We start from the raw sequence: 10,497 nt of genomic DNA on the forward strand, positions 1-10,497 counted from the left end.
GTAATGATTTCTAATTAGTTTTTGGGTATAGCTGGTTAGTGATTACCTGTAAATCAGCTTTTTATTATTAGTCATTGGTCAGCAAAAATCTGTGATTGTCTATAATGTAGTTTTAATAATGTACTTATTAATCATTGTAGTGTAATTATCAGTAATTCGTTTTAAGAGATGAAGAGTGTTGATCAGATTTCTTTTTTTTTTTAGATTGAGTAGTAGTAATAAATAAATTGTTGGGTGTTGGTAATGAGATGACTGATCATTACATTGTTCAATAGGTAGTGGTGATAAGTAATTGGTTGTAAAGTGTTTCTATATTCACTGATAGGTGATAGGTAACTGAACACATTGGGTATTAGTAACCAATGAGCAATATTTGGGTAGTGTTGTGTTAAACAGTGATTTGGTGATCGATGATCAAAGACAGACCATTGGTTAGTAGTGATCAGTGATTACACATTAACCACTGGTAATATAACTCTGTGTGTGTGTGTGTGTGTGTGTGTGTGTGTGTGTGTGTGTGTGTGTGTGTGTGTGTGTGTGTGTGTGTGTGTGTGTGTGATATATTCAAACAACTGAACAGGTGAGGGTGAAGGGCCCAAAAGTAGCAAATACAAATACTACTACTACTACTACTACTACTACTACTACTACTACTGACTCTTATTATTATTATTATTATTATTATTATTATTATTATTATTATTATTATTATTATTATTGTTGTTATTGTTGTTGTTTTGTTGTTGTTGTTGTTGTGTTTATTTATTTATTTATTTATTTATTTATTTATTTATTTATTTATTTATTTAGTAGTAGTAGTAGTAGTAGTAGTAGTAGTAGTAGTAGTAGTAGTAGTAGTAGTACACTTTAGTATTAAAAGCCCTTCAGAGGTCAGTTCTGTCCCGTTCTGTCCTGCATAACAAACGCTGAGTCGTGTTTATACAACTCCTGCGTCTCAGTGCGGGAGCTGCACGAGCGATCGTTACTGTGCGCGCATTGGCTGGCTGAGAAAGGCGCACGTGGGCTAGGGTAAACAACACGCCAGTGCGCCCCCATGCGTGTCCGGTCAGCGGAACCTCGGTAAAACCTCGCGGACTTTACTGGTGCACAGACACGGCGGAACAATGCTGCTCGGAAAGCTGGTACGGTAAGACGAACGAATTACAGATAGCGGTTATAAGTATCTAATGCAGCGTCTAATCAGAGCGCGAGTTGTTCACTGCGGTTTAGGACAATGTTCATTCATTCACGGACCACTGCACTGATATCACAGCTGTAATGTTCTCATTCATAACGTTTCTACAATGTTTACTAAGTCTGTAGCTCTGACACTCACACCTGAGTTCAGCTGAGATTTCACAAGATTTACACAAATTACTGACGATAATATAATGTACAGCCATATAACATATAACACCATGTCTTATAGAAAAGGGGAGAGAGAGAGAGAGAGAGAGAGAGAGAGAGAGAGAGAGAGAGAGAGAGAGAGAGAGAGAGAGAGAGAGAGAGAGAAAGAAAGAGACAGAGAGAGAGAGAGAGAGAGAGAGGGAGACAGAGAGAGAGAGAGAGACACAGAGAGAGAGAGAGAGAGAGAGAGAGAGAGAGAGAGAGAGACAGAGACAGAGAGAGATGGAGAGAAAACTCTATTCTTGCAGAAATGTTGACATTTTATTATAATAAAGGATAATTTTCAGAAACATTCATATATATGCCACAACTGAACAATGTGGAAAGCCTAACAAAAACATTTTAAATACGGAAAGTGGCAGAAAAGAAAATGTCTTCTTCATTTCAGTGTTTTATATTTAGTTTAACTGTTTATAGTAAATTTACATCCATACTGAAGCCTGTTATTCATAATTATAGTAAATGATGAGTTTAAAATATTACAGACCGAATATTACATAAAGACAACAAATTGTCCATATAGCAAACCACAACTACTGACAAAATAGATTAAAAATTGCATTCTGTATTTTTATCTGTTTTTTTTCTAGCTGTTTACTTCAATTATTAACTATTTTACACGTCGTGATTTTTTATTTTAACTTTTTGATTTCCTCCTCATTTTTAATTCTAACTTTTTTTATTACATCCAGATTGATTAAAACTTTCTTTTCACTTTTCAGCACAGTTAAAGGAGAAAAATTTAAACATAACTTCTGAAAATATCAAATAAAACTGCATCTCATTAAAATAGTTTCCACGGTAACAGGATGCCTTTGTCCACCATATGTAATTTGTAATGCTACTTAAACGTAAGTAAGTGAAAAAAAAGGTTACCATTAGCTACTATAACGTCATAACCGTTTTTCCCTCTCCCTGCCATTACAGGCCACGCCAATCAGAATTTTAATCACTTGCTTATTTCCTGTTTCCTTCCTGTTTCTGGAAGATAGAATCACGTGATTTACACTTTGCGAAGTCTTGCCAATAGATATTTGTTACTTAAATTTGTATTCATTGTTTTAATTATTGATTGCTTTACCTGTGTCTGAATATTTGCTAAGCATGAAAAAACTAGTATACATATATATATATGTGTGTGTGTGTATATACTTTTATGTATTAATAATATCGAGTCAACATTAAGTTTCTAATCAAGGTGTTCTTCTATTGCTTCTACAAATGTGCTTTTAACAATAGACATTGCGTTAAAGCAACTTTACAGGAATCTAAACATTGAGAATATTTGAACATTTAAAATATACATTTATTTGTATCCCTACTCATGTATATACAGCATTAGAAAGGAAATTAATACATTTCTTGATTGAATTGTGTAAATTGATTGTAAAGATATAACATTAGGAAATCATGCCGGGATGTTAGCATTATATAAATGCAGTTAAAATGCATGTGTTAGAATAGTGCAGCTGTAATGGAGCTGTTGCAAAGTGTCTGTGACCTGAATTCGATCCATAGCTCGCAGTTTGATTTTGTTCACTATATTGAAAATAAATTCAAATGAATTTTTGGTCACATAGACCAAGATACACAGTATGACATGCAGTGAACTGCTTTCTTACTGTCTGACATAAAAATAGAATCAAATACAGAAAAAATTCGAAAAATAATATACAGTAAATGTTATTGAAAGTAGAATAGTTTTAAACGGAAAGAAATGTTATGATAACTTCATTAAAATAGAAATAAAATTAACTGCACACAATAGAATATGCAGTAGTTAGTGCATTCAGTGCTATTCAACGTTGTGCAGAAAAAAAAATCCAGAAATACAACTTTCATATCAAAAGCAGTGTTCATGCAACTTCATTCAATCATGAAACCTTTTGGATCAGTGCTGTTTGTTTGAACATTGAAGTCTGACTGTGTTTGACCTTTTGCCTGCTTCTCTACTACGACTTTGGATTGTGTCCCTAAAAAAACTCCACATGTGGACCATCAGGCCATGAAACAGAGAATCGATATCTTGCTATAGCAGCAGCATTTTACTTTACATTATCTGTATAATATAAATATGTTGGTGATTGTTTGTTGTGTGTTTAGTGAGCAGTGGTTAATTAGTTGTGAAGGTTTGGCCCTTAAACAGTGGTGAGAAGCTGAGTATTATATAGTAATGGTTTCTAATTAGTTTTTGGGTATAGCTGGTTAGTGATTACCTGTAAATCAGCTTTAATTATTAGTCATTGGTCAGCAAAAATCTGTGATTGTCTATAATGTAGTTTTACTTATTAGTCATTGTAGTGTAATTATCAGTAATTGGTTTTAAGAGATGAAGAGTGTTGATCAGATTTCTTTTTTTTAGATTGAGTAGTAGTAATAAATAAATTGTTGGGTGTTGGTAATGAGATGACTGATCATTAAATTGTTCAATGGGTAGTGGTGATAAGTAATTGGTTGTAAAGTGTTTATATATATATATATATATATATATATATATATATATATATATATATATATATATATATATATATATATATATACGGCCTGACCTGCAGGAACAGAAATCAGCTCACGTAGAAGAATAAAATAGAATCCTTTATTTTGTCACAAAAACATTACAGCACAGAGAAATTCTTTCTTTCCATATACTGACTTTTGGAGGTTGGGGTCAGAGCACAGGGTCAGTCATGATACAGCACCACTGGAGCAGTAAGTATTAAGGGACTTGCTCCAACAGTGTCAGCTTGTAGTGATGGTCTATTTTGTCACAAGAAATATATGGACAACATGACCTTTAAACATGGATGCACTAGGAGTTGTGTAAATAATGTCTGATCTTTGCCTTAAATAAAAACAAATCCCTAATACACAATGTTTGTCCGTAACTAACCGAGCACAGCTTTGTATAAGTGTAGCTGCTTTGCTATAAGAATTGGTCAGGTGATCTCTTCAGGGAGGATCGGGACAGAATTGACCTCTGATCTGATCACCTGATCTGGTCAGGTGTTTCCTTGTAATCTCATAACAAGAAGGATTCTTTTTAATCAGATGCAGTATTTTCATAATACAGCCATCATGCTGTGTGTTACACGCTAATCCACGCTAATGTGTCCAGATTTGCCCTGTTGATGTTGATAGAGCTTTTGAAGGGTTTAAACAATATAAAACACCTTTTATGGGATTCTACAGATTCCTTCATAGTATATTACTATTACTACTATTACTACTATAATTACAATTACTACAATTACTACTACTGCTACTACTACTACTAATATTAATACTACTACTACTAATATTACTACTACTAATAATAATAGCAATACTACTACTACTACTAATATGTAGTAGTGATGTGGTATCTCAGTGGTTAAGGTGTTCGACTACTCATCAGAAGTTCATTGGTTCGAATCCCACATCCACCAAGTTGCCACTGTGGGTCCCCTGAGCAAGGCTCTTAACCCTCAATTGCTGAGGTGTATAAACTGAAATAAAAATGTAAGTCACTCCGTATAAGAGTGTCTGCTAAATGCTGTAAATGTAAACGTACTAATACCAATACTACAAAACTGCTGAGCCGAGTTTCATTAACATTGTTAACTGAAAAGATGTGTCTGGTGAGTGTGTGTGTCCAGCACCTCTGACCAGGAGAGCGCATTTATCCACTGTCAGTGCTTTCACAGATTAGATTAGATTAGATTTTGCAAGATTACTCATAACCTCAAATACAAGAACAATTCTAAAAATGTTCTTGAACTATGTTGTCCTGTCAGTTTGTTCCTAAGGTTAACATCTAGTTAAGATCTAAGGTTTAGATTATTTTTTTTGTTTAATACTGGCAGTTCTGAATTCCTTATTTTCTCATACGTAGATTCATCACAGTTTTTAAACGAATGTTTCATGATACTTTTATCTCATACTTACTTTACACAGTTCACACACATGACCCAAAGAGAGTGAAGGTGACGATTACCTTTTATTTCTTTTCCTATTAATAAATCAGTAAGAAATGAAAACATAGCAAGCAAAATAACACCATACTTGGTGTAATGCATAGAAACAGCCGTACTGTACAGTGGCAGTCTTCAGATATGTGTAAATTCCAACACTGCAATTGTTATATTTATATTTTAGTCATTAAAGATAAGTTTAACCTGTGAACCTCTTCCAGTAAAACCTCCCACTCGTGTCCCTCCAAAACACACACACACACACACACGTGTAAATATACAACCCAAATCTAGCTTGCACTTGTTTTGTAGCTACTAGTTATATACTTATTCTACAAGTAATAACACAAAGAAGATACAACAAACTCTTTCTTCCAGACGTCCAATTCCTCCTGTTTTTGTTGTGTTCATGTTCATTACTGAATGTCTTTGTCATGTCTCACTCGACAGTGGTATTTAATATGAGCTCATATGAAAGTAGACAGTCGGGGATTTAAAGATTTGTAGTGTTTTTATAAGCATTTATAATTTTTACCTCCTTGTGGCAAATTTGTTTTTATTTTTGAATAAATGTTTCTTAATGTTTCTTGAATAAATGTTTCTATCTTCAAAGTAAATGGTGATGACAAACATCATATCTTCTCTCTGAGATGTCTCACGTGCTTGTACATAAGAATTAAACATTATTCCTATAGCCACTAAAAACACGTCTCACACTGAAAGCCAGTGTCCTGACCAATTATTAAAAAATAATTAATTTGTTTATACTGATTGAGAAACATCCCATATGTCAAGGTCCATTCGTCCAGTGAAAGCACCGCCAGTGTAAAAAGGGTTACGTCCTCCTGATGCTGCAGAAACACATGGAGTCTGAGAGAGGATCACTGTGATTTCCTTGTGAGAATGAATGATGGTATTCTCAGCTACGCTGCAACTTTGTGTGATGTGTTAGCAAAATCGTTTTTTGCTTTCACAATTAAATGTGTCGTGTGTTGTGGTGTTACTCACTGAATTCCAGAGTAGGATCCTGCACGGTAAGGTGAACTGATTTCTTATGAGTAAATAAGACAAGAGCAAAAGAAATCTCAGCTTTAGTCTAGGCTTAAATATAAATTGCAGCATACACTGTGTAGGTGTGTTTGCACTTACAGTACATTAATAAATACCTTCTTCTCTCTCCAGGTTGTTTGTGTTTTCCTGCTGGTGCTCGGACCCCGTGTGTGTGAAGGTTACGTATTTCAGGCCGGACAGCCGACAGAAGACAAGGAAATTCCTTTAACCCCTAAAAGTGAGACTTTTTTCTTTCCTTCTATTATGATTGTGAGAGCAAAATCCTCATTCTCACATATGTGTGTGTGTGTGTGTGTGTGTGTATATGTGTGTGTGTGTGTATTTGTGAGGCAGTTTCCAAATGGGAGAGCACAGCCGGATCATGTAAGGGGCGGTGCTTTGAGCTGGTAGAGGCGGAGCCTCCTGGGTGCAGGTGTGATAATCTGTGTAAGACGTACTATAGCTGCTGCAATGACTTTGACAAACACTGTCTCAAAACCGGTGAGAACTAAATCGATTTTCTTACGAATTTAAAGACATGAACACAGTAAACACAGTAAACAGTGGAGGCATGTTGTGTGTGTTTAGCTGGAGGTTTTGAGTGTACTGCGGAGCGGTGTGGAGAGAACCGAAATGAGGACTACGCCTGCCAGTGTTCAGAGGACTGTTTGGAGAAAGGAGACTGCTGCCCCAACTACAAAGCTGTCTGCAAAGGTTAGAGAAATGTAACAAGCACACACACACACACACACACACACACACACACACACACACACACACACACACACACACACACACACGAAAACCTGGCAAAGAGGCTATAACAGTCAGCGTTCCTCACCTTCGTATTCAAGACTTATTTGGTTGAACTGTATTAGAAATAGATGAGAGCTTAAAGGTTACACACTCACAGAACGGGGCACGAAAGCCTTTATTATCGCCACATATACATTACAGCACAGTGGAATTCTTTTCTTCACATACCCCAACTGAGGAGGTTGGGGTCAGAGTGCAGGGGCAGCTATGATACAGCGCCCCTGGAGCAGGGAGGGTTGAGGGCCTTGCTTGGCGTGGCAGCTTGGCTGTGCAGCTTGGCTGTGCCCGATCAACAACCCAGAGCCTTAACCAGTTGAGCCACTACTGCCCCTTAAAACATACTCACACACACTTGCATACATACACTCACACACACACTTACATTCACACACACTCACACACACTCGCACTCGCACTCTCAGTCCCAAGCTATATGTTTATATACTTTTAAAACATGCAGATGTGTGTGTGTGTGTGTGTGTGTGTGTGTGTGTGTGTGTGTGTGTGTGTGTGTGTGTGTGCAGGTGAGAGTCAGTGGGTGGATGGTGACTGTGAGGAGATTAACGCCCCAGAATGTCCTGCAGGGTGAGTGACAGAATTCTCCCAACCCTCACACACACACACACACACACACACACACACACACACACACACACACACACACACACACACACACACACACACACACGCTATTTAGTGCATTTTGTTGAATGAGGCTGTTCAATGTAAGGTGTTTCTATCTAATGTTACAAACATACTGTGGAGTCATTTTACGTTTATTATTACAAATATTTTTTGCACCTACTGTAAAATTTACTTTAGATTAAAGTTAAAATAAATACCAGCAAAGGCCACATCTGAAATCTTTTGAAGTCTGTTGGTTTCATATTAGAGATTTTGCAAATGTGAACTGACCACAGATAGTTAAAACACTTGCACATATAAAAAGGTCTAATAGTTTCCCCTGGGTCCTAGAAACCCTGGTTAAACAGAATCCTGGGTTAAGTAGTTTACCCGGGGATAAAACTGAATTCTGGCTCTTCATAATCTGACATTTCAAAAAACACGTTATATGGTTTACCCTCGAGTCGTTTAAAAATCATGCTGAAATAAAAGCCGTTGTAAAATATCTGCATGTTGGCACTGGCACCAGTTCACACCCTGTGTGTATAACGTTACAGAATGTAAGACGTGCCAGAGCACTAAACCGTGAGATCTCTGAATCGTAACTGTCGTATTTTCTCGGTGCAGGTTTGTGCGTCCTCCTCTCTTTATCATCTCTCTGGACGGATTCCGCGCCTCCTACATAAAGAAAGGAAAATCTGTCATTCCAAACATCCACAAACTGAGTAGGAGTCATCTTCAGTCTTAAACATCTATGTCAGGAATTAAGATTTTTAAATATCATAATTTATAAGACTCAGAAATGGTTTTATCTGAAACATCCGTTATGAAGGATCCTGGTAGTTCCTGGTAGTTAGAGTCGGTTTATGTGGTCAGGCTGCTTATCTATCTATCTGTCTGTCTGTCTGTCTGTCTGTCTATCTCTCATCTATCTGTCTGGCTGCCTGCCTGCCTCTGTCTGTCTGTCTGTCTGTCTGTCTGTCTATCTATCTATCTATCTATCTATCTATCTATCTATCTATCTATCTATCTATCTATCTATCTATCTATCTATCTATCTATCTATCTCTCATCTATCTGTCTGTCTGTCTGCCTACCTTCCTCTGTCTGTCTGTCTGTCTGTCTGTCTGTCTGTCTGTCTATCTATCTATCTATCTATCTATCTATCTATCTATCTATCTATCTGTCTGTCTGTCTGTCTGTCTGTCTGTCTGTCTGTCTGTCTATATGGAATCTTACCAAACAACACACCTATCTATCTATCTATCTATCTATCTATCTATCTATCTATCTATCTATCTATCTATCTATCTATCTATCTATCTATCTATCTGTCTGTCTGTCTGTCTGTCTGTCTGTCTGTCTGTCTGTCTGTCTGTCTAAATTAGATCTCACTAAGTTCCTTACCGATATGTAAACAGTGCTCTGGTGATTTCAGTATCAAATCCTCACTGTTGATAATCATCCAAATATCACTGTATTTTTTTTAGTATTAAAGATTAAGCAGTTAAATGACGACTTCCGGTTATTGTTTATAAGTTAGGGGTATCTTTTTCTCTTATTTTCATGTTATGGATATCTTAAACCTTTCTATAATCTGTAACATGCAAAATGGCTTAACTTTGGCTTGTTAGCTTCCTTAAAATAATCCACATCTCTTCACCTTCTCCTCATGCACTTTTGTCCTATCGAATGTGTCATGTTTAATATATTTGGTTTATTTTATGGTTTCTGCTTTTTGAAAGGAACATGTGGGACTCGTTCTCCTCACATGAGACCGATGTATCCTTCAAAAACATTTCCAAACCTCTACACGCTCGCCACGGTAAACATTTATAAATACCTTTATTTTTTAAAGATTCTAAGTAAACAAAAAAGTAAAATAAAAAAAAGAAAGATATCTTGAGGTTTGTATGTGTTGTGTTCAGGGACTGTACCCAGAGTCTCACGGCATTGTGTGTAACTCCATGTACGACCCAGTGTTCGATGCAAACTTCAACCTGCGTGGGAGAGAAAAGCTCAAACATCGCTGGTGGGGTGGACAACCTGTGAGTTTAGGGATTAATAGCAGAATTTCCAGCTTATTTTTTAATAATACTAAATAAATTCAACTGTAATCTAATGATCTAATTGATAACAATGCAGTCTAATGTTTACCCTGGATCTTTCCCCACACAGATCTGGATAACGGCAGAGAAGCAGGGGGTGAAAGCAGCTACGTTCTTCTGGCCTTGGTGAGAAGTTATTAATATTGTTTATAACTAACTCCTTTTCCCTCTGCACTGACATGGAAATGGACTTGTGAGACATTTTCTGTCTGTGAGTCTGATCTAAAGTGAGTCTGGACTCTGTTGGCTTTCTGTGTGAGACGTGCGTTTTTTCCTCTGTTGGGAAACGTACACTGAATTTTAGTGGTTGAAGATAAACACCTTCACATTTTAGATGATTGTGAACAAGAACTTTGGGCATCTATCTATCTGTCTGTCTGTCTGTCTGTCTGTCTGTCTGTCTGTCTATCTATCTATCTATCTATCTATCTATCTATCTATCTATCTATCTATCTATCTATCTATCTATCTATCTATCTATCTATCCATCCAGAATCCAACCAACCAATCCAACCATGACCCCATTCATCCACCTGTCTATC

At 36.6% G+C, this 10,497-nt stretch overlaps 1 protein-coding gene across 1 annotated transcript in view; it reads left to right on the forward strand.

Annotated features, from left to right (window-relative positions):
- The first annotated feature begins 986 nt into the window (after window positions 1–986).
- LOC113658014 (ectonucleotide pyrophosphatase/phosphodiesterase family member 2-like) overlaps window positions 987–10,497 on the forward strand; it is a 29,733-nt gene continuing 20,222 nt past the window's right edge. The window contains exons 1-9 of the mRNA XM_027170178.2: window positions 987–1,142; window positions 6,540–6,645; window positions 6,762–6,908; window positions 6,996–7,121; window positions 7,748–7,808; window positions 8,475–8,572; window positions 9,593–9,672; window positions 9,776–9,895; window positions 10,026–10,081. Coding sequence (XP_027025979.2) covers window positions 1,125–1,142; window positions 6,540–6,645; window positions 6,762–6,908; window positions 6,996–7,121; window positions 7,748–7,808; window positions 8,475–8,572; window positions 9,593–9,672; window positions 9,776–9,895; window positions 10,026–10,081 — 812 coding nt within the window. The 5' untranslated portion in view covers window positions 987–1,124. The remainder of the gene's footprint in view (window positions 1,143–6,539; window positions 6,646–6,761; window positions 6,909–6,995; window positions 7,122–7,747; window positions 7,809–8,474; window positions 8,573–9,592; window positions 9,673–9,775; window positions 9,896–10,025; window positions 10,082–10,497) is intronic.

The sequence above is a fragment of the Tachysurus fulvidraco genome, chromosome 10, assembly GCF_022655615.1.
Source record: "Tachysurus fulvidraco isolate hzauxx_2018 chromosome 10, HZAU_PFXX_2.0, whole genome shotgun sequence".
Lineage (NCBI taxonomy): Eukaryota > Metazoa > Chordata > Actinopteri > Siluriformes > Bagridae > Tachysurus > Tachysurus fulvidraco.